The sequence below is a fragment of the Lepisma saccharinum genome, chromosome 29, assembly GCF_977018435.1.
Source record: "Lepisma saccharinum chromosome 29, izLepSacc3.1, whole genome shotgun sequence".
Classification (NCBI taxonomy): domain Eukaryota; kingdom Metazoa; phylum Arthropoda; class Insecta; order Zygentoma; family Lepismatidae; genus Lepisma; species Lepisma saccharinum.
The window spans coordinates 10044860-10070468 of record NC_139257.1 but is presented as its reverse complement, the minus strand read 5'-3'; the positions used below and the strand labels follow the sequence as shown (position 1 = coordinate 10070468).

Below are 25609 nucleotides of genomic sequence, written 5' to 3'. Positions count from 1 at the left end.
ATAATCACAGGTAAAATCAAAGATCTCACGTGGAAAATTTTTCTTGCTCTGAACTCAGCCAAAAGGCATTTCGCACCAATCTAACACATTCACATTTTAAAATGTTATTGAATGTTTCATGTCGATAATTTGATCAATGCATCAATTCTTGACATGGAGACGTTATTTTCTGGAAATAGATTTTCTCTCCTCTCGTCTTCACTCTCCTCTCTCCTTCTCCTTCCTCTCCCATTCTTCTCCTCTGCTTATATGTCATATCGCCTTCCTTCCTATTCTTGCCTCTTGTCTCCATCCCACTCTTCTTACCTTATCTCCTCTCCTGACTTATATTTCCGACTCCACTGCACTCTTCATTTCGTTATTTTCTTTTTCTCTCCTAACTTCAACTTCAATTTCAATTCACACGTCTCACTGTAATTGTTTGGATGATATCTCACTTCTGCCGGCCCCCATGGCAGAGTGGTTAGCACATGGCACTAGGACAGCCTCATGGAGTTCCTCACAATTGTTGAAATGGTGACCATGCAGGGGCTTCTTCATGGCGCCAAACAAGTGAAAATCGGACGGTGCCAAATCGGGAGAGTATGCTGGATGTGGTAACACCTTGAAACCCAGTCGGTCAATAGCAGCTGTTGTTTCACGACTGGTGTGCGGCCGGGCATTGTCATGGAGAAGCACACCTTTGCCCCATTTGCCTTGCCTCTTTCTTTGAATTGCACGACGCAACCGCGTCAGTGTTGCCACGTAGACTGCACTGTTAACGGTGGTTCACCTCGGTAGCCAATCAATGAGGATGATGCCATCACTATCCCAAAACACAGTGGCCATTTGTTTCCCAGCCGTGGGCGCTGTTTTGAATTTCTTGGGTGGGGGGCTACCTTTATGTTTCCACTGCATGGATTGGGATTTGGTTTCCGGTTCGTGGTAATGCAGCCACACTTCATCACCTGTCACAAGCTTCCCCATGAAATCATCTGGATTCTGGTCGTAAAATTCCAAAAGCTCCCTGGAAATGTCTACGCGTTGTTGTTTGTGGCATGCATTAAGACATTTCGGTACCCACCGAGCTGACACGTTACCCATTTTCAAGTCACTGTGCACAATGCGTTGCAGGGTTCATCTGCTTAATCCCGTAATCCTCTCCAGTTCCGTAAACGTCACACGCCTGTTCTCCAGTATGACATTTTCCACACGCGCGATGTTTGCGTCTGTTTTCACACTCACATGTCGACCTGGACTCTTTCCCTTCTCCGTCGACGTTTGACAGTTTTTCCAGCCAGTTACCCTATTATACACCGTTTTCCGTGACACTGCATACTCGCCACACACAGGCACTAACCGTCTATGGATACGTGCCGTTGTTTCCCCTTCCTTCCACAAAAACCAACTCGTCCATCGTTGACCACGTTCATCTTGTTCCATGTTGTCCGCAACAGCACTCGTGACGTTGTGCTTCGATGGCTGCACAGGCCACAGACTACGCACTGTCACACGGTGCTGCCACCTGGCGGTAGACAAGGTACCTATGCGCCCATCCTGCGCAGTGCGTGGAATTACGCCATTTCATTTTGCATTAAAACAATAAAGTGTAATTCTTTATGATACGCCCCTCGTAAATGTAGTGATGCAAAGTCGATATCTTCTTCTCTCACTAGGCATGGTACACAATGTCAAAACTTACACAATTTTTCAAGGTGTAAAACAACATATATCATTTTGCATTTTTATAGAAAGAATATAAATGGCAATCTCCAAGAGACGTCATTTTATGAAATGAGAGCTTGCCACAAGGTTGCTAACAATTCCAACATTATCCTTTGCGTCCGAGTACAGATTTAGAGGCAAGATTCAATAGCATATCTATAGCCTAATATAAGCAAATAATCTAGTTATGTCAATTCCATGCAAAACACTAGATTCAAATGACAGACTAAACTTAACAGTTTACTTTATTTATGTTTCATTTCATGGCTTCAATTTTATTAAAGTAGTTTGGTATTTAGCAGTCTCAAAAACATTTGCAATTTGAATAAAAAATAAAATTATTTGTCATCAAATTTGCAATTAAAATTTTACAGACTTACATTAGTTTGCAATTTATCGTTTTAAGAAAAATTGTTGTAGTGGAGACTCGAACTGGAGACCTTTGTGTGGTGGGCAAGTATCATAGTCACTGGACCACACCATCTCTTTTGAGCAAGTGCTTACATGTCCCTATCCAATCAAGCACTCACACTGATCAAGAAAAAGCGGAGGAAAATCATGGCAACAATGTTGGCTAAAATCTTCACCACGGAGTGTATTGCGACGAAACGCCACTTCAAAAATCTTAATGATAACCTCTACTTTCTGAAGGTACGAAATGTTTTAATTTTTTCACATAGTGTTTAACATCGAAATCTTCCTTACTGGTCATAAAAAGAAAGAAATGTACCTGTATTGACAAAAATACCTCTTCAGAGCCATCTGTATGCAGAAGTTTGAACATGACTGAGACCTTTTATTTTCTGATATTTACTTATATACCTTCCATCATAACAAAATTATAAGGATTACAGGTTCTACTGAATAAAACAATCTTTTAGATCGGAAAATTACTTCCTTGCTGAATCTATATTAGTTGTACGGTTATCCAAAATTAAACGGGACCTATGCTTTAGTATGGCTCTAGAACACCCTTAATGCAAAAACTTTATTTTTTTTAAAACAGAAAATGGCATGCATTGGGATTAAAACGAATACACAGTCTTGACAAAATGATATGTCTAGTAGATGCACGAGCTTTTCCATTCCATGGGTGCTTTTCTAAAGTTACACGAGCATAAAGTGTCAAAGGTGTTGTGGCAACTGGTAGTTCCATAAGTGCTTTCCTGCATTTTGTGCAATAACAAGCTTATTGCTAACACATTGTGCAATAAACAACAATTTACATAGGTAGTAATATCAACCAGGCAGGTGTTCGGGCAGAGCAAAACATCTGAAACATGTGATCACGTGCAAGTGAATTTCACACAAGTATTCAAGTTAATGATGAAAATTATTAAGAATTCTTTCTAAAAGGATGTATTTAAGATGTAGTCGAAATCTGGGTGTACCGAGATGAACAACTTATATATTAGGGAGATTATATACAGTAGTGACTTTTTTTCTTGTTTTTTTTTTGTGTTTTTTTTTTTGCAGGAAAAACTTGACAGTAATTTGTTTCTAATTCATATATTTGCAAATAAAACGGTTGCTTTTTTTTTTAACTAAATGATTTTGGAGTTAGGGTCAAATGCTCACCATGGAACAACCAGCTGTATTTACATTGAACGTGATCATTGTGTGGAAAACTAGTATGTGACAGTTTCTACAGATGTTATGTCATAAACAAAGGACAACAAAGATACAACTTCATAAGTTTTCTTTTCCTTTTAAAAATCAAGGCTGGAAGTGAAAATAAAACTAAATAACTTTATATGGGTCTTCTGAATATATTACTTTAGTATAATACTACATATATTTCGATTTTGATGTAATTTGGAAATAATAGAATCCTATGTAAGCTGAAATCCCCTACATCGTATGACTATAGAAAAAAAATATTTCAAGAAAAAACAGGGCCTCCCGATGGCGCAGTGGTAGCATCGTTGCCTTGTAACCAAGGGGTCTTGGGTTCAATACTCGGTGGAGGCACATAGTAGTTCAGATCCACTTTAAACTGTAGGTCCAGTCCGGATTAGCCTTACTGTGCATAGACTTAAAACACCAAATCAACAAAAAGGATCATTCCCATTTGAACACAGAGTAGAATTTCATATCCAGTCAGTTTTGAGTCCAATTAATATGTTCCCAATATGTTTACTTACAGTTTAACTCAGTTTTGCAATCTGAGTCTAAGGAGTCATGCCTGGGATAAGTTGCCTCCAGTTATGAATATGTAACACAGTTTCATGCATTAACGAACATAGCAAAGGTTGACCTATTGTCTAGTGAAGTTATAGTTTTTATGAGTCTACGAAACGTGTATTGTTCAGTACAACAGAACTGTATGTCATCAGAAAGAGGAATCTAAAGTAGGAACATTTACTTGCAGATCATCATTATATTTTATAGATATGATCCCTTAGCCATGTGAACAAAATAAACGGATGGTATCCCCAATCTTCAATAATTTACTGACTAGAAGTATTGAAGTATAATGTAAACATAAAAAGAGCAGATTAATGGAAGCCTGCATGTTACTCAAATTATGTATCATTCACAAAATGTGTTATTAATCTAAACTGTATATGAGTTGTAAATTTATTAGTTCATTTTCTTTATGTTTTCTGATCTGAAGATATACAATTATTAAGACTTCATCTTGTAAGTGCAATTGGGTTCTATCGCTTACGCTAGATGATGCATGCTCCCAAAACACATTGAAAAGTCCATTATCTAGTAAATTATGATGTACATGTTGAAGTATCTACGAGAACAGTCAGAAAACAAGGGATTCCATGCTGATGGTGTCATAGTGACTGCTGATCCTGGAGAGGTCCTGGCAAAACAAAGCAAGTTGAAGTCTGATGGAAGCACCTCCGAATAAGGTGAAAGAACAAACGCATTGTGACAGAAACTTCTTTACACCACATTCTTTTTTTTTAAAAAAAATCACATTATTCAAATTATTTATTGCACATTAAATACATGCCACAACACAAAAGGCTACACAAGTATCAAACCTTGAATATCTTGAATTATTTAGATTCTGAAACAAAATATATTAAATCTTGAATATAAAATAGGCATTTAAGCTGTATGACTTTCTGAATGTCATCTAAGATCCTGCTTCTGTGCAAATAACTTCATACATGTTGAACACAAATAGGGCTTCTCTCCAGTATGAATTCCTGAATGATTTTCAAGACCTTTCTTCCGTTTGAATAATTTGTTGCACATTGAACACACATAGGGCTTCTCTCCAGTATGAATTCTTAAATGTTGTCCAAGACCACCCTTCAATGTAAATGATTTGTTGCATGTTGAACACACATAGGGCACCTCCCCAGTATGAATTACTGAATGTTGTCTGAGAACTTCTTTCTGTATAAATTATTTGTTATATGTTGAACACACATAGGGTTTCTCTCCAGTATGAATTTTTAAATGTTTTTCAAGACCATTCTTCAATGTAAATTATTTGTTGCATGTTGAACACACATAGGGTTTCTCTCCAGTATGAATTTTTAAATATTTTTCAAGACCATCCTTCCATGTAAATGATTTTTTGCATGTTGAACACACACAGGATTTCTAACCAGTATGAATTTTTATATGTTGTACAAGACCATCCTTCCATGTAAATGATTTGTTGCATGTTGAACACACATAGGGCTTCTCTCCACTATGAATTTTTAAATGTTTTCCAAGAACATCCTTCCATTTAAATGATTTGTTGCATGTTGAACACACATAGGGCTTCTCTCCAGTATGAATTTTTAAATGTTTTTCAAGACCATCCTTCCATGTAAATGATTTGTTGCATGTTGAACACACATAGGGCTTCTCTCCAGTATGAATTCTTAAGTGTTGTTCAACACCACTCTTCAATGTAAATGATTTGTTGCATGTTGAACACACATAGGGCTTCTCTCCAGTATGAATTTTTAAATGTTTTTCAAGACCATACTTCCACGTAAATGATTTGTTGCATGTTGAACACACATAGGGCTTCTCTCCAGTATGAATTTTTAAATGTTTTTCAAGACCATTCTTCCATGTAAATGATTTGTTGCATGTTGAACACACATAGGGTTTCTCTCCAGTATGAATTCTTAAATGTTGTTCAAGACCACTCTTCAATGTAAATGATTTGTTGCATGTTGAACACACATAGGGGTTCTTTCCTGTATGAAGAAGTGAATGTCGTCTGAGAACTATTTTATGTGTAAATGATTTTTTACATGTTGAACACCCATAGGGTTTCTCTAAAGTATGGATTTTTAAATGTATTTCAAGGCCATCCTTCCGTGTAAATGATTTGTTGCATGTTGAACACACATAGGGCTTCTCCTCAAAATGAAAGTTTAAATGTTGTTCAAGACTATCCTTCCTTGTAAATGATTTGTTGCATGTTGAGCACACATAGGGTTTCTCTCCAGTATGAATTCCTAAATGATTTTCAAGACTTTTCTTCCGTTTGAATAATTTGTTGCACGTTGAACACACATAGGGCTTCTCTCCAGTATGAATTCTTAAATGTTGTTCAAGACCATCCCTCCATGTAAATGATTTGTTGCATGTTGAACACACATAGGGCTTCTCTCCAGTATGAATTCTTAAATGTTGTTCAAGACCTTCCTTCCATGTAAATGATTTGTTGCATATTGAACACACATAGGGCTTCTCTCCAGTATGAATTTTTAAATGTCTTTCAAGACCATCCTTCCACGTAAATGATTTGTTGCATGTTGAACACACATAGGGCTTCTCTCCAGTATGAATTAGTGAATGTCGTCTGAGAACTCTTTTCTGTGTAAATGATTTGTTGCATGTTAAACACACATAGGGTTTCTCTCCAGTATGAATTTTTAAATGTTTTTCAAGACCATCCATCCATGTAAATGATTTGTTGCATGTTGAACACACATAGGGCTTCTCTCCAGTATGAATTCTTAAATGTCTTTCAAGACCACTCTTCCTTGTAAATGATTTATTGCATGTTGAACAAACATAGGGCTTCTCTCCAGTATGAATTAGTGAATGTAGTCTGAGAACTTTTTTCTGTGTAAATGATTTGTTACATGTTGAACACACATAGTGTTTCTCTCCAGTATGATTTTTTAAATGTTTTTCAAGACCATCCTTACATGCAAATGATTTGTTGCATGTTGAACACACATAGGGCTTCTCTCCAGTATGAATTCTTAAATGTTGTTCAAGACCATTCTTCCATGTAAATGATTTGTTGCATGTTGAACACACATAGGGCTTCTCTCCAGTATGAATTCTTAAATGTCTTTCAAGACCACTCTCCCTTGTAAATGATTTGTTGCATGTTGAACACACATAGGGCTTCTCTCCAGTATGAATTAGTGAATGTAGTCTGAGAACTTTTTTCTGTGTAAATGATTTGTTACATTCCCTTGTAGATTCTAGATTAGTTCCACTAATCTTTGTTGCAGAGTAAAATGTTGTCGCTAGTGTCGAGCTGCAAGAAAGAAATGCTATTGGAAGTGATTTGGAAATAAAGTTTTGATTTGTAACATGAGTCTCTCGAAGATATGAATGTGCAGCATTATCCAAGGATTTTACACACACACACACAACAGTAAGGGTGAATTTATTTTCAATTTTTTTTCCTCCATTCGAAAAGCTTCTTTGATATTCCAAAATATAAAAAACTACATACGCTTAGAAATCCATCTACAGCATTATCATGAATTTTCATGTAGTTTGCTTTAACTGTTATCTAGATATTCTCAATAGTTTAACAGACTTACATAATCGTGAAATTTTGGGAATATCTAGATAACAGTGAAACAAGACTACTTGAAAATTTATGTCAATGCTCTAGATGGAGTTCTAAACTTACGTAATTTTTCATATTCTGAAATACCACAGCGGATTTTCGAGTAAAGAGGAAAATTTGAAAAAATACGCCCTTATGGCTGCCAAAGTTCCAGTCGAGCCTTAATGCTGGATGGTCGATATTTCAACCAGCAGCACGCGGCAGCAATTATCATGCAATTTCTCACAAAATGCACACGATATTTGAACTCTGGCTTATGTATGTTTAATATACATATAAAGGTATGACATACTTGGGACGTTCAATATATGTTTCCCTCTGCTATAAAATATTGTATAAAGCAATACCATTAAAAAGAAGCACATGGTTAACAAGCGCCATCCTTCGTCTACAAGGAACAACAATCGATTCGATATCAGACATGAAGGCGCATGCACTCAAGGGCGAAAAGTAAATGCTTGTTCAGAAAACATAAGGAGTTCAGAAGCATGGATGGTGCACGCATGTTGGAAAGCTGGAGTAAACATGCCCTGTCACAATGCGCATGAGGAATGCATTGCCATCTTGCTGGTATTGCATTAAACCATCAAGGCTGCAGCCCATGCTCATCAGTTGATTATCGCGACACAGTTGATGAGGAACCCAATGCTCGCCCCCACTCAGCAGTGCAAACACAACAAAAAATTGAAGAATTGAGGTGGGAACAGCTGCCCCACCCTCCATACAGACCCGATTTATCACAGAGTGATTTCCACCTTTTTCCGGTGTTAAAGTCTGAATTGCAAGGTTACAGTTTCGATACACATGAAGAAGTGAAGTGGAATGTGAGAATAGTGCTCAATAGCCAGAGCCCTGATTTTCTTGCAAAGGGTATGGACAAATTGGTGCAACGGTGGGACAAATGCTTTTGAACTTTGCTCGTGCATCTACTAGACATATCATTTTGTCAAGACTGTGTATTCGTTTTAATCCCAATGCATGCCATTTTCTGTTTTAAAAAAAATGCCTGAATCTCTATGGGGATTATGTGGAGAAGTGAGGAAGGAACCTCCTACACATGTATGTATAGTTTTTTTTTACAGCATGTGGAAACTTATATTGAACGACCCACGTACTCAAATTGCTGAACATTCATTGTTACTACTATCATTTTTTTTTATTTGCCCCAACCACGTGTTAGCACATGGCAGGAATTAACACGTCATTTCATAAAAACTGTGCACTGTATTTCAGTTGCTTTGCTTGCTAGTTTTCTAAGGTATCTTAAAAATATTTTTTTTTATTACTAGTTTACGTATAAAGGTCATAGATACTGTAATTGCAAAACAATACGTTCATTGTTACTATTATTAACAAACGCCGTTTGAAAAAGCTTTCGTGTATCTTTTGTTACTATGGGATAAAAGGCAATAACTGCTGATCTACTGCATCTCTTTTAACAATTTAAATTCTAAATGTAAGAATTAGTAAAAACCAACATTTTAAGTAGAATCTGAAAATTGAATGTCCAGAGGGGAAACGGCGACAAAGGCCCAAAATTCAAACTCTTCCATAATTACGCAAAATTTTCGAACTTTGATATTTGAGTTTATCTTTCGCAGTGCCGGCACAAGAATTACATATTTTCATAGTATGGTCTTTTGTTGTGCTTCCCTCCAAATTTGGTCAATCGAGAGTTCATTGGGCCGATTCTATGTGAAATTCCTGACATTGTCTCGAAGCTGGCAACATTGCCACTTTATATAAGGTTGTCTTATTTCTTTACTCTAAAAGTATCAGTCTCATTTCAATCAAATTTGCACCATTGTTGGAATGTACCGCCGCTACGTACTACATTTTTCATTCGCTTCGGTCTATTAAGGGGGTACAGGGGAGTACAGTATGCCAACGTTTTCTTAAACAATTAAACTTTATTTTTGTTTTTCTTCGTTTAACACTAGTTTTTGCAAGGCACAATGTATAAATTTTACCTGCACTAAAAACCCGGTCTTTACGAAAAAAAGAAACGAAAGAAATTTCATCTGTCTACGATAATTAGTTCTTGAGTTGTGATTTTTCTTGTACTTCGCGGTAAGTTTGTAAAGTGCATGCTTGGAAATGCGGCGGCGTGAACGAGAATAGACGTACAGGAGAGGTCTGGCAGCTAAAGGTTAACCTTTAAGTAGGCATGTGGGGGTCAATTTGACCCCAAGTAGATATTTCATTTATGCCCAGACACTTGCGGACTGGTCACATTGCTAGCTTACTAATACCTTCCTAAAACATTCTCATTCAAATGTCAGGATCACTTCCTTCAATATGTGAGTAATGGAAGCAAGGTGAAACTGCTCCAAACTTGCTGGGGGTTAAATTTACTCCTGTCTGCCTGGTAAGGTGTGTGATTCTTTGTTAATATGTTTTTATTTTTTTAAATTTAAAAAAAAAATGGGTTGGGCAACTATTGACACATATTGTACAAGGCACTCCACATCTGGAGTACCACATTATACTTGGAAGGTGAAGCACCCGAAAATATCAATTTGTGTCTGAAGTTTTAAAACTTCTTAAAAACAACTACCATGATGATAAAAAAAAAAAGCACGTTGGTTATTTGCAGTAACAATATTAAAGATGATGGAAATATCCTAAGCCTGCTTTTCCTAGGTCTATTTGAGATTGATTCCTTAATATTAAGCTATTCTATGTTGCTTTTCTGCCACTTTTGGCTAATCGCGACAATGAAGATGAGTGATGATATTATGAAATTGATGAAGCAACACTCACAAAGTAGAATCATCACCAGACCGGGATTCGATCCCAAGATACCTGGTATCGTGGCATGCTGTGGTAACCACTCCACCACAAAGTTCCAATCCTAGGTCTACCTGAATTGAAACTGATTTATTTTGGTAAACCTGCACCTACAGCATAGTGCTACAAGTACAGACTTTTACAAGAAATGATGTATTTTTTTGGGTCGATAATAACCGTCCCCTTTAGTCCAGAAAAAAATAATTTAAAAGGCAGGAAAAGATGGCTGGCTACTAAAAAAATGTATAGCCTCCACCCCCTTTCGAAATTCCTTGGTACGAAACTCTATATAAAGTTTGGTAGAGCTTTGTTTTTAAGCCCACTTTATGCACAGGAAGGCTAATCCGGACTTGGGACTTGCAGTTTAAAGTGAGATCCGAACAACTTGTACCTTAATCTTGCATCAAACCTGGGACCCCTTGATTACAAGGGGGTGACTTTACCATATCACCACCCCATTTCATAGCTGTACGATTTGGCAACACAACATCACATGGTATGACGTCACGCTACGTAATCTCCAGGCCTCGTGTCCAAACTAGGAGAATGGCTCGCCCACTTGGTCTCGGGTAGCAAAGCTATACTCACGTACACTGGGGGAAAGCTCTATTGCACTTAAGTATTTGAAATGAACCATTAATTAATTAATAAAACTGCTTTAGTAAGCTTATCGGCCATTAGGGCTAAAACTAACATAAATAATTTCGGGGTTTATTATTTTTTATTTTTTTTAAACTAAACTTTCATTGATTTGCATGGCCGATAACAGTATGGGTATTAATGCAAGAATTAATATTGATCTACTTTAATATACACAAGGGGGAAACACTAAATCTAGGTGCCAATTGTTCAAGGTTATTTACTGGATATATATATATGTGATTGGTGGTAGAATTGTTGTTATTATTCTATTTACTGTTAATATGTTGATTGTAATAAACCTGAAGAATGAAAAGATAGCTTTGGTTATAATTTATGCTTTATTGATAAGGTCTGTTGCTCTCACTACGTAGTTATATGGCTCAAGGAAAATGGGGGCCCAGTATAACTTTCCATTGCGTGGTAAGACATTCGCTCGTAAGTTGCTTCATCTATAGAGATAATTTACGTGTGGAGGACATACAAGAGCATGGTTGGTTTGAAGCCAGAGAGCTGTAGCTATATTGCATAGAATTGACCTTAAAAGCTTGTGCGAGAAATTGTTCTGATGGTGTCTGTTAATTTCGGTATGTCATATTATTGCAGTATATAAGATGAGTTATTTGAATGGCAATCCTTATGCGACCGTCGACCAGACAGGAATTCTTGATGTAACTGGATACCAAGGACTACCTGCCATGAGTTCGACACGTAAAGTAGGTCTTAGTAAGTTTGATAGATTAGACGGTCAGCAAGAAAATAATTCTACTCAAATACCCCCTATTAGTCAGACTGGAGCAAAAGGGTGACCAAGAATTCCCTTTTTATAGTTCATGGATTGATCGTAAACCTAGGGAACATTTGATTCAGTTTTCCGATTTGGAAGACGAAAGTTCAGTTCCAAATGCTATAAGAAATTCTTAACCTTTATTTTCGGGACATACTTTGGGAAAAATTTCAAGTCATGTGGCCCAAACAACCTTGACAGGGATACTTAACAAAGTCCCATGATTAAGTGATAGATGTGATGAACTTTTTGCCTTCTTGTACGAGGTAGATTGTATTGTTCTGCTCTTCCCTCCAAGATAATTATTTTTAGCATTAATTCCTAAGATGCCCAAGAAAATCATGAAAATATGGATGGAAAGTGTAGAACGGGGATATTCCTGACAATTTATAATGGATACTCTAATGGATAAATTCGTATGTATCTTGGGCCGTAAACATTTAATAGTTTAAATGGGTATTGAAGAAACAAGGGGAAACTAAAGATCCTTTTGAATTTTTAGAAAGTAGAATGCGTGCAGCATGTACACTTTATATTTCTGTGGACACAAGAAGAGAAATGCAAATTATTTTTGGAACGTTTCTTGCCTAAATATTCAGAACGGTTCTTTTTTGGTGGTGTTTTTCCTAATTCATTTGCTGAATTTCAAGTGGCCTTGACCAACATCCAGAAACATCATAAGCTTGCACAGGATTTTTATGGGAATACTAAAACGAAAAAAGGGAACTTTCATTTTCACCAACCATCCCAGAATAAAGACAGAACAGTGAATCAGTACCGTAAGTACCAGGGATTTAACCGTAGAGAAAATAATTTCCCTGTCAAGAGAAATATGTTTTCAATGCAACAAAAAATAGGAAATAATTCCCCTAATATTAAGTGTCATGCTATTTTCATTAACTGTATGGTTGCACAACAAGAATTACAAACTTGTGTGGATACAGGAAGTATTCACAATATTTTGAAAGAATCCTTGTGGGACAATATTAAAAAGAACAGGAAATGTAATGAACAGGAGGCAAACTTTCAAGTTACAGTTGGTACTTCAAGTGTGTTGCAAATGAATAAGAAAGTAGTGTTACCCTTGGTGATAAATGAAGTGTCATGGCCTGTGGAATTCTATGTTGCAAAGAACTTACCTATAGACTGTTATAACAGAAATGGGTAGTGGTGGATATTGTTCGAATTTATTTGGCATTAGACATGAATGTTTAATTACATTGAGAGAAAAACCAAATAACTGTACCAAAACAATTAAGACATGGGGAGGTTGGTTGTGTGAACGGCCCAGAGATCGGCCAACGGAGAAGGATGCATAAGTTCATAATACGTTGGTCTTCGATCACAAGCCAATGCAAGCAACTATTATTATAATATGGAGAAATCAGAAATCAGTTATGAGATAGTATTTAATGGGCTGCAGTTGAAATATTTACGCCGCCTCGCTCCCTCCTACACAAGCCTTGCAGGCAAAATATGATCCCTTACCCATTCTGCACTGGGTCAAAACAAGTTAGCAGCGGAGGCCTCTGATGGCCAGCATTGCACACAAACACTAGTATTTACGTACGCACCATTTCTTAATAAGTTTCTTAATAAGTTAAAAAGTCTGATTTAAAACTGAGTTCAAAGCTAAGAGTCCAAACTTTGTCAAGTGAGGAGGAATATTTCCCTCTCCGATATGTAAAGATGCTGATGCGAGAACGTCCTTTTGAAGTTCTTCCTTTTTCACTTGATTTCTCGAGTACGCTGCTCCGGAGAGGAATTGTCGCTCTTCTCTATTGGTTGTTGCACTTTTAACTCCTCCCACACGTGGTTATGTTTAAACTGATGGGGATGAGATAAGGGATGATAGCCTTGCATGGGACAACCTTGTTCATAGGTTATTTTGGAGGGTGAAGAAGTATCTGGCTCTAATTAAATTTAAGTCTCTAATAACTCCACAGTGAGCACTTTCCTTTTGACACTTGGTTAACTGTTGTGTTTTCTCGCTGTCTTAACTTTCACGGTGGAGATATATTTTCGAGCGAGGTCGGGGGTCAAGATTCCGTACTATTTACCCTTGTCACTTCACTGTCAATGAGCCAGATTAGCTAGCACGCTTGAGTAAGTAATGTCCTCTGTTTCAGAATATTATGTGTAGAACTATTGTTTTGATTCCGGGCCTGGACAGCTGCTTCCACCCTCAAGAACAGAGGGTCGTTATTCAGGACGAGAGCGAGAGTTTCGTTGGGGCTTTTAAATTTTAAAATGCCTGAAGTTTCATGATTAGCTGCATCTCTAAATTTCAACCATCAAGCCAAACATGAATTGTTGGTGACTTGAGCCGATAGTGGACTGGATGTATATCAAAGTTTATTGCAGGAACACACTGGCTTCTTTCTCTCGAAGTAGGTGCGGTGATCTAATATATATATATCCTGGGCTTCATGGGAAAGAATGCTGACTTTTTTGAGACCGCTGTCCTTCTCTTAGAGAGCAGAAAAATGAGATCTTGGGGAAGTGCGTAGAAAGACCGATGGTAATGATAAAAGGTAATTGGTACATCAGTCATACTGTGTATTAGGATTAAACTTTCAAATAAAAACAGGCATGAAGATAAATTTGGAAAATGGTTTAATGACTTTGAAACATTCGAAAAAATAGTGTACCTATTGTGTGGAATAGTAGTATTATTAATGGATGTGACATTTTTCAGGATAACTCATTTTTTTACAGCAAGTTCTGGATCCCAAGGACTTCATTCAAGCTATTTTGGAGGAGGAAGTATCGCACGGACAAGAGTTCGGTGCACTGCTGCAGGTGGCCAAGGTCAGCGTTGGAAGCAAAACAGAGGACCCACCCCACAACACACAGGCCAATGTCTCAATGCAGCCTTTTCGGAGGAGAAATACTATCAAAATGAAACAGGTATGTCAAAGAAAGAATTCTCTGATGTTTTATGTGATAATAAAGTGGGATGCATTAAGGATTTTGAATATAAAATTAGAGTAACATATAATATTCCTTTTAGTGCTAATCCGCATCCTGTGACACATGAAAAAACGTCTTGAAATGGAAGAAATCATACAGGACTTATTAAAGAAGGGTATTATTGAAGAATCTACTAGCAATTATTGTAGTCCCTGTTTTCTAGTTAAAGGAAAAAAACAAGAGCAGGCTTGTTTGTAATTATTGACAATTGAATAAAAAGGTAGTTTACAGACATTTTCCAAATAGTGTACTGGAAGAAACACTAACATCACTTTGTCAGGGTTCTATATATTGTGTCTTTGATATAACAAAAGTCTTTCACCATGTAAAATTAACAGAAGAATCCAAACCGTTAACAGCCTTTGCTAATAGTTCTAATTTGTATCAGTACACTCGTGTACCATTTGGAGTCTAGATAGGAAGTAGCTGTTTGTCTAGGATAATGTATAAAATTCTAGGGGATCTCAAGGGAACTATTCTATGCGGATGATGTGATTATATTTAGTAAAGATAACATTTACGTACTGTATTTGAAAGATTTCATGAATGGGGCGTTATAATTTCACCAAAGAAAAGCCAGTTTATGAAAAATGAAATTAAATATTTAGGATTTATTATTAAAGATGGTACATTGAATATGGATCCAGAACGTTTGGAGGTGATAAGAAAGATCCCCAAGCTTAAGAACATACGTGGACTTAATAGATTATGTGGTTTCCTATCATATTTCAGTAGATTTATTCCTGATTTTCAAGAATTAATGGGACCCCTGTATGAATTAAAAAAACTAAGGGAGTAAAATGTAAGTGGGGACAGGCTCAAGACTTGGCCTTAAAGAAAATCAAAAAATGTTTAGAAGAGAATGTAAAATTAAAATTACCAGACTTAAATAAGCCCTTTGTAGTAGAAGTAGGTTGTAGTTTAAAAGGGTATAGATGTACATTGTTACAAAAGGATGACATGGATATATTGAGGGCTGTTCATTTTCATACTAAACGAATTAAAGAAAAAGATAAGAATAAGTCAATTTATGAAATTGAATTATTAAGGCTCATGTTAGCCATTGAAAAGTTTGCATCCTGTTTGAAATTACAGCCCTTTGAAGTACAAATTGACTCTTTAAGTGTAACGTGGATGCTGCTATATGGAGAAATTGTCTGAATTTAAATTTGAAGTTACACACATCTATAGTAAAAGTAATGTAATAGCAGATTTTCTGTCTAGAATATATATAATAATAACGAATTTGATAGTGAAGATTTAGATGTAGAGGCATTGGAAAGTGTAAACTTAATTGATTGAGTTGGTGTTTTAAGTCCACTTTATGCACAGTAAGGCTAACTGGGACTGGACCTATAATTTAAAATGGGATACGAACCACTATGTGCCTCCATTGGGTATCGAACCCGGGACCCCTTGATTACACTGTGTTCTATGTCCTTGAAAGATGAACAATGGAAAGATTCTGAATTGTCAGACATTATGAATAGGATAGAGAATAAAGAAGTAATACCTGACTATAAATTAGTAGGTGGCTTGTTGTATAAATGTACCAGAGCAAAATTCTTGGTCCTAAACATTTACAAAATTCTATCATAGATTATTATCATGCAAATGTTATAGGGGTGCTCATAGCTATTGGGTTAAAGCCTTGAAAAAGATACAACGGAAGTTCACTTGGACTGGTATGAAAGAACAATGAAAGCCTTTGTATCTTCTTGCAATATTTGCCAAAAAGCAAAAAAGAGAAATGTATTACCATTTAATGTTCTAAAGTCAAAAATTTGTTTTGAAAGCGTTGCAAAGATTGTATGTAGATGTGGTTTGCCCTCTGCCAATGTCTAATAATTTTAAATATATTCTTATTTGTGCAGACGGGGCTTCAAAATTCTGCATGTGCCAACCTATGACACAATTAAGTGCTAAAAGTTCTGTAAAAATTATGCATAATTCGTTTATGTTACATGGCATACCTTTTGAATGCGTCACAGATAATGCTGCGTATTTAAAGAGTGAGTATTTTGCTTCATATTTGTTTCAAATGGGAATAAAACATAACTACCTTTCCATATCATTCCACAGCTAATTTAAGTAAATGATACATTGCCACCATTAAAGGTGCATTAAAAACTTACATTCATAATAATCAGATAAAATGGAGCAAAATATTAAAAGAAATTCAATTTAGCATTAATTCTGTGTATCACGAAATATTGAAAATGTCGCCAGTAGAATTATTTTTGGGCCATCCATTACATTCGCCACTGGAAATTAAATGGACACTTTCTCAATTTGAGGAAGATACGAATATAAACGACCTTGCTTCGAAATGGGAAATTGCTATTGGAAATATGGCGAAAATGTGGAAAAAATCTGGTGCGTTGTACAGAAAAGATATTCTGATATCACATTTTCGGTTGGTGATCTAGTTCTGATACAGTCTCAAGAAATTTGCAAATTGTCAGATAAAATTACTAAATCTTTATGTTTGAAATATCAGGGACCATATTTGGTTCAAAAGTTCTTAGCTGGAAACCCTGTTCTGCTGGAAGACTTTAGACACACCAAGAATTTGCGAAGGTCACATGTAAACTTTCTTAAAATATATCTTCCTCGCCTGAATACATAGCTTTAGGATTAGCTACTAGAGACCGACGAGTTTGTGTTTTATCTTGTATATCTGTGAAGAGTACGTACTTCTGTTTTTCTTGTTAGATTCGTTGTTTGTTTACATTTATGTAATCACATGTTTTATGAAAATCAGTTTCAATGGTACCGGATAATGAATGGACTTAGAAATCTATTTCAGCTTTATCTGCAAATAGGAATATCGTAAACTAAAAATGAATCCATATTCATGTATTAGTCAAAAGTGTGCTTAGATACTGTTTCTTGTCCATGTGTATTTCAGGAGATATGCTGGTATCAAGTCGACATAGAAGAACTACACGTGCACTCAGCGCTACCCGAAGATCAAGGCATAAATTGGTATCTTTACAGCTAGAAAAGGTGTTGTTATATGGTATTGTATATCTTTGAGGGAAGAGGGGGAGGTTATCACCACCCCATTTCATAGCTGTACGATTTGGCAACACAACATCATATGGAATGAAGTCATGCTACGTAATCTCGAGGCCTCGTGTCCGAGCCAGGAGAATGGCTCGCCCACTTGGTCTCGGGCAGCAAAGCTATACACACACATACACTGGGGGGAAAGCTCTATTGCACTTAAATATTTCAAATGAAGCATTAATTAATTAATAACGTAAACTGCTTTAGTAAGCTTATCTGCCATTAGGGCTAAAATTAACATAACTAATTTCGGGGTTTATTATATTTTTGAAAACTAAACTTTCATAAATTTCCATGGCCGATAACAGTATGGGTATTAATGCAAGAATTAATATTGATATACTTTAATATACACAAGGGGGAAACACTAAATCTAGGTGCCAATTGTTCAAGGTTATTTACTGGATATATACGTGAATGATGTTAGAATATTTGTTATTATTCTATTTACTGTTAATATGTTGATTGTAATAAACCTAAAAAATGAAAATATAGCTTTCGTTATAATTAATGCTTTATTGATAAGGTCTGTTCCTCTTACTACTAAGTACGCAGTTATATGGCTCAAGGAAAATGGGGGCCCAGTATAACTTTTCATTGTGTGGTAAGACGTTTGCTCGTACATTGCTTCATCTATAGAGGTAATTTACGTGGAGAGGTCATAACCATTACGCTATCCACCAACGGAAGAAAAATGAAAACTATCCCACAACTTCTCACGACACAGACTGTTCCATTTGGAACCAAAAAGGGAAGAGAAAGGGCTCTCCCACATTCTGATAGGGGAGGAAGTGTGATAATTTACATTGATATTTCTTAATATAAAAAAAAAAAATGGTACGAGGGTCCAATGTTTTACTTTTTTCATTTCCATGTGTTAGTACATACATTCAGATACAAAATGGCATAGTTCGTTTAATTTATGGTTGATACTCTTTTGAGATAAGCTTATTTCTAAAGTTGTGGATTTCGCAACTTTTAAGTATTCAAAGGGTATTATCTGCTAACAGCATCAATATCCAAGTAATGTGCTATAGCAGGTAGTTTGTCCTAATAGTGAACTTCAATGCCCAGTAAACAAATCTTTGGGGTACTGTTGCTTAACCAAGATATTAAGGGGCAAAATCAGGCAAAAACTGCATTTTGGACCCTCTTTGTTGCTGCATAACAATGGAAAGAAATAATGCCCTAACAAAACAATTGAATTGATATAAGCAAACAGTCTTATATTAACAGTATATCAAAACACAAGTTTGGGATTAGTAAGTCTTGAAGCTTTCCTGGTGACGAATGATGAAAATATTATCTCGGGCTATCGACCAGGTGAGTTGCGGGAAACATTCCAAGCTTTCGAGAACTAACGTCACTCTCATCTTCAGGGTTGGAGTTCAGTTCTGAGCATCAACCCAGTGTATATAAGTTCGTAGAGGGAGGATACTGGTGAAGATGGCGGACCAATGGGGTGGCATGTCTGCTGCATGCATGCTTCGGGTTAACTAAAGCTAACCAAGCTGGGTCCAGTTCGAGTCCTGTGTCGCGATTAAGATTATCATTTTCTTCATGAATAGCAGCTTTCTTCCTTGATGATGTTGTCCCTGTAGTTTGAAGTCTTGGCTATGATTTCTGTGTTGCTGAAATCTGGTCTATGTCCGTCATTGATTGAATGTTCTGCTGGTCCCGACTTTTCAGGATGGAAATACTTGATGTATTATTTTCCTGTAGTTTACGGTTAATACAAGCATAAGAAAACAGTTTTTCTTTGTGATGTTTCAGGAGAACACACGCTCCTTTCATCAGACATTTATTTTCATTTTGACTAAAGATACAGTAATTTTTAATTTCAAAATTGTTTTTAAATCACCAAGAAGTTTGGAATGTACATTCAATGAATTCCAAATGAGAAACCCTCTACCAGATGTGGAAACCACAGGAATATATAATATAAGTTGTTCATGTTCAAAAGATTATGTGGGACAAACAGCAAGGAAAATTGCAATAAGATGGCACGAACATGATTTGGACATTCTAAATCTAAACCCAAGAACAGGTTTGTCAACTCATATCATCGAAGAGAAGCATTTGATTAAAAAGAGAAGGATTTTAAAAAGATTAATGGGAAACACAGAGTTGAATGTCTGGGAAGCTTCGTTCATTGCAGAAGAACACTAGAATAAATTAAATAATGAAAATGGTAACATAGATCCAGTATGGAGTTTTCTTTTTCACAAATGGAGTAAGCCACCATCTTTAAAATTTAATGTAACAGAAAACATCAAGAGACTTTGTGAAAACAATGATGATATTGAATTACCTGATGATATTTGGGATTCATAATTTTTTTAAAAAAATATATGAAATAAAAATAAAACAGACTGCTTTTTTCACAGTTAAGTTGCTATATTACAACAATGTAACATTGATTATATCCATTATATAACAGATTCTTTTTGTTTAAAAAATTACTAACCATTGTTATAACTGTATCTTTTGTCAAAATGAAAATAAATGTCTGATGAAAGGAGCGTGTGTTCTCCTGAAACGTCACAAAGAAAAACAATTCTATAATGCAAGCAATGCGTACATACAAGAAAAACTAATACTTGACGTAGCTTTGGTGTTCTTTACAGTGGTTTTATTGCCCTACCCATTTGCCCAATGTATGATTTCCCGCATTTGCAGATAATACGGTAGACTCCCAGCGTCTTGAGTCCTAACTCATCCTTGGGGTTGCATAGTAGGCTTCTGATCTTTGGAGGTGGTTTGTGAATGGTTTTTAAGTTATTTTTATTGAGAATTTGGCTATTAACTCCGGAGAGATTTCTGGTGTAAGGAAGAATGGCTATCTTCTGGTCAGCTTTGTCCGGGTTCCCTGGAGTGTCCATGTCCCCTGATGCGTCCGGCTACCCTGATTGCTGGTCTTCATGGACAGTACTCGTCTTTGTGTTTTGTTGATGTTGTGTTCCGAGTACCCATTCTGTTTGAAAGCTGTCCGAAGATGCTGTATTTCTTATGGAAGATGCTCCGCGTTGCTGATAGAGATGACCCGGTGAAATAAAGTAGAGAGTACTGTAGCTCGTTGAGACGGATGGTGAAGACTGTTGGCATTAAGATATAAATATGTGTGAGCCCGCTTCCGCATCATCAAGGAAGCAATAGCCATTCATGAAGAAAATTATAATCTTAATTGCGACACTGGACTCGAACTGGACCCAGCTTGGTTAGCTTTAGTTAACCAGAAGCGCGCATGCAGCACACACACCACCCCATTGGTCCGCCATCTTCACCGGAATCCCCCCTCCACAAACATATATACACCAGGTTGATGCTCTGAACTGAACTTCTACCTTGAACATGTGACGTAAGCTCTCGAAAGCTTGGAATGTTTTTCGCAACTTGCTTAGTTAATAGCCTAAGATAATCTTTTCACGAAAAGTTTGGGATGTTGTTGCTTTCCAAAGATACAGCACTTTTAACTTAGTCTCGCTTCACTTTTCATGAAAAATGGAGGGTATAACCTTGAACTTCAACATTTTCTACAGGGGATGGAAAATTATTTCAGGGTTTCAAATTTGCACAATATTCATTTCTCAATACCTACTTCAACATATACACAAATTAAGGCAAACAAAAAATACTTCTATCTCAGTTTGTGCAAATTTTAAAATAATAGCTCTTAACAACAGATATTTATGTCATATAAATTGTTAATGTGTGTTAACATAATTTGTGACAGATAAATATAATTGAGCTCGCGATGAATACTGCACCAGAGAAAAATCAAGCAAGCTGAGCAGAAGCTTTTCTTGAAGAATGAATAGATACTTGCAGTGATTTCATGTCAAGTCAACCGATAAAAAATATTTTTGAACCTTAGAGATTCAGATTTTTTAGATTTTTTGTTTATACATTGCACCTATCAAGAGGACAAAAACTGCCAAATTTCAGATTATTTTTGGCTCGTAGTTTTCGAGTTATTGACTTTCAAAAAAGCAAAAATCCAAACATTTGAAGACATTTTGAAATCTTTAAACAGTTCTATAGATCGACCACAAGGAAAAAAAACCTTGGGACGAGAAGTCCCCGTGCAGCTTTCCCTTCTTCCCCCTACCTCGGGCCATAAAGAAGCATGGTCCACTCTCCCCCTCCCCTACTCACAGGCGTATGGTGCACAGGAGCTGTGGGTTTGCACAGGTTGTTTGGCTTGTGGTTCCACTATAGATCAAAAACTATTTGATGTAGAGAGCTCAAATTGGAGTCATTATCAATTCATATTATTTATTACCTTTAATATCAAGTAAGCAAATTGAAAACTATACGTGGGGAGTCATTAAATAAGAGGAATTTTATTCATCAAAAAAGTTCCTTAGCAACACTGCGCCTGCGCAGTAGTTCATACAGCATGGCCGCTCCTCTGTTGGCTTGCACTGTAGGAGAGCTACAAAGTGTTTTTCGTTTTTTGTAGTCAGATGGAGTGAAACCTTCTGAAATCTAGAGCTGAATGAAGGTTCAGTACGAGACAATTGTAAGTCAGGGGAAAGTATATGAATGGGTGGAAAGGTTTAAAGACGGAAGACAAGCCAGTTTGTGTGGCAACTAACACAGTAAAACAGCAGATCAATTAGCGAATCCATTAATTTAGTACACTCTCTTCTGACAAACAATTATCTCTGTACTGAGCATTCATTCTGCTGTAGATTTCAACACAGGCATGAACAGACCCTCTGATTGGGGGGGGGAACCTTGATGATAGTTTATTTGGAGAAAGAAAAACAACCTCATTTCATCTTACTGTTTTATTGTATTGATGGGTATGGAACAAGGGCATATATAGAGTGGGCCCCGAACCACTGAAAATAACTGTATTAGAAGAATATACACTTACGTGACACCGTTGTCCTTTGCTCCCTCCATTATTCTCACTAATTTACATATGAACATGGTTTCAGACAGCAGATTTAAAACAACTGCATATAATAAGTTCATTTCCAACACTAATGGCCATTGGGGGTGGGGGTGGTTGCTTCTTCACTTTATGCCCCCAAAACTATAGCATGTTAATGCTAAGCCTCATCTGCAAAGGAAAAGTAAACTGTCGTTGCCCTCCTCCCCACTTTTGTCACTCAATTGCTGCTACTGATTTCTAATGTATGGGCAATTTATCTTTCAAACACATAGGTAACAAAACTAACGAATAAACTGTATGCAAGTGATAATAACAAGACATTTGCTAGAGAACTAAGTTGGATAGTTCAATTACATAGAAAATAATGCATCTTACATAGTTGCTTGGTACTTTCATTGGCTTGAAAATACTTAATTATGCAAAGAGCATAATATCGTTTAATAACAGCAATAAAATTCCTCTGCACTAAATTCCTAAGTAAGAGTATTAGCGCACGTCTTTGGATTTCAGAAGGTTTCACTCCCTCTGAACACAAAAAACGAATTACACTTTGCTGCTCTTCTACCGTGCAAGTCAACAATGGAGCGGCCATGTTGTATGAGCTACTGCACAGATGCATACTTCGCCATTGTCACGACACCTTTATAGTGTGTTGCTAATACATATCCTGACATTTTAATGCTTTGAGGTTGTGTCTTTGTCAACCATGTGTAATGTATCCATGTACAACCAAGAACACCTAGTCCACTTCACTTATCACACTTGTTAAACTTTCACGTAAAAGAGAGACTAATCATCGTGCTCCAATTTGAGACTTAAAATATTGAAAATAAAGCCTTTTTGAACAAGAAAATCAAGCATTGTATTGTCCTGCACCAAACCATCACTTTTTCTTCATCACGATATCCTCACAAGTGTATCCAATACCCCATCCTTTTTCCGTATTTACAGATTACTATCAAATTTACATGAATACAAATAACAATTTTGTAACAGTATTGTAGAGATATTGACATTGTAATTCCTTCTAAAAATTATAAAAGGCAACTTGGCAACAGATTTAAATATGCTTCATTATTTCAGACCTTTAACAAGAGAAAAAATACTATACATGTTTGTGCAATTATAGAGGGAAAAAGGATATTTTTGTACTATTCCAATTTTTCCCTACAGAGGTATTTTGCCACACTGAAATCAACACAGTCAATGAGATATTGCTTAAAATTATTATTCAGCATTTTTACCATGCAGAATACAAAAATTGAGTTCAAAACACACTTTAGTTAAGGAAAAATGAATTAAAATAACCAAGAAAGCGAGAGCAAACTCTATTCATTGTGCAAAACCAGGTATATACAAAGTCTATTAACATGCAACATTTAGTTCTGTGCAAAGCATGCAAGACTGCAAGGAAATATTGTGATTTATTTGTTAATTTTTTGAGGTCGGTAACTTTTGATTTAATGTATTGATTTTCATGAAATTTGAAATATAATGAAGAAATCTGACAGGTCGAACAATGAGATAGATCACATTCCACAAAAATGTAATTTAAAAATTAAACGTTGTAAAACCTTGGCCACATATAATGTACACTTGATGGTATCGTTATAACATCATCCACTCAGCATATAGTTGTGGTTATAACATGGAAGTCAACAAATTTAGCAAATTTCGCACATATTACATTACAAAAATGTAATTTTCATAGGAACCCATTGCCGTCCCATTATGAAATTTTGCTCACAAATAGTCAATTGATGTCTTCAAATCATATATGTTTTTCAAAAATATTAAAAATGGTGTTTATGAAATTTTGAAAATACTTCTTCTCAAGCTTTTTAAAAATTAAGAAATTCAAACACCACAGTCATGTTGCATTTCAAATTAAAGCTCAATAAAAGCAGAAGAGAATGACTCCTATTTGAGCTCTCTAGGTAAAATAGCTTTTGATCTAGAACTGTTTAAAGATTTCAGAATGTTGGCAAATTTTGGGATATTTGCTTCCTTGAAAGTCAATAACACTAAAACTAAGAGCCCAAAAAAATCTGAAATTTGGCAGTTTTTGTCAACTTTACTGGTACTAGCACTGCACCAAAAATTATTAATTACTGGGATGTCAAGGTTCAGATCCCGGTTCATTTGGCTTGGAATGACCCCACAATCTTATATTACATTATTACAACACTTTGCACTTGGTACGTAACAAGAAAAAAAGAAACAGGAGAGGGTAGGATTTGAACCTAGGATGTTTCAATCTTGATGAAAAACTATAACAGGATCACTAACCAAACTGCTACGCGAGATTACTCACAAGAAACTCTGTAAAACATGTTCATCTCACTGGAAAGAAACTCGTGCCAGAGTTCTGAATAATTTTTCACCACAGATCAAGGAAAAGGTGCATTGTACATAATTGCATAGTATTGTGCAAGATATATATACTGATATCACACCTACAATTGTAAAAAATTTGGCTCTTTGCTTTCAAATGTGGACAATTCATTCCAAGTGAAGGAGATCCTGTTCAGTGTTTCAACTGCACACATTCTTGTGCTCCTTATTTTATGTTTGTAAAACAGGTAACATATGGTAAAGGATCTGATAGACTGAGATTATTTGGTAACATTCATAATGGGACTGAATAATTCTATACCAGCCAGTCAGAACATGAAATAATATTGTATGGATCACGGAAAAAAATAAGAATAAGAATAACAAAAGCCCCAAATTTTTAGGAAGTTGGTGGCAGCCATATATAGCTACCAAACAATCAGAACATTTTACATTTCCAATAAAATATAATGCTTTCAACCATGGTGTAGCCATTGTGTAAACGAGTGGGCCATTGCAAACTGGTAATGATGTAGACTATGCCAAATATGCTTAACATGAGGATTTTCAAATAACATGAATAAGCATTTCAACAAGTGGATGATAGAACTACAGC

At 36.2% G+C, this 25609-nt stretch overlaps 1 protein-coding gene across 1 annotated transcript in view; it reads right to left on the bottom strand.

The window, feature by feature from the left end:
* Positions 1–768: 768 nt before the first annotated feature.
* Positions 769–25609, bottom strand: part of LOC145981379 (uncharacterized) — a 30922-nt gene continuing 6081 nt past the window's right edge. The window contains exons 3-5 of the mRNA XM_083114618.1: positions 6982–7174; positions 6573–6912; positions 769–1016 (exon numbers count right to left, since the gene is read on the bottom strand). Of these exons, the coding sequence (XP_082970744.1) occupies positions 769–1016; positions 6573–6912; positions 6982–7174 (781 nt within the window). The remainder of the gene's footprint in view (positions 1017–6572; positions 6913–6981; positions 7175–25609) is intronic.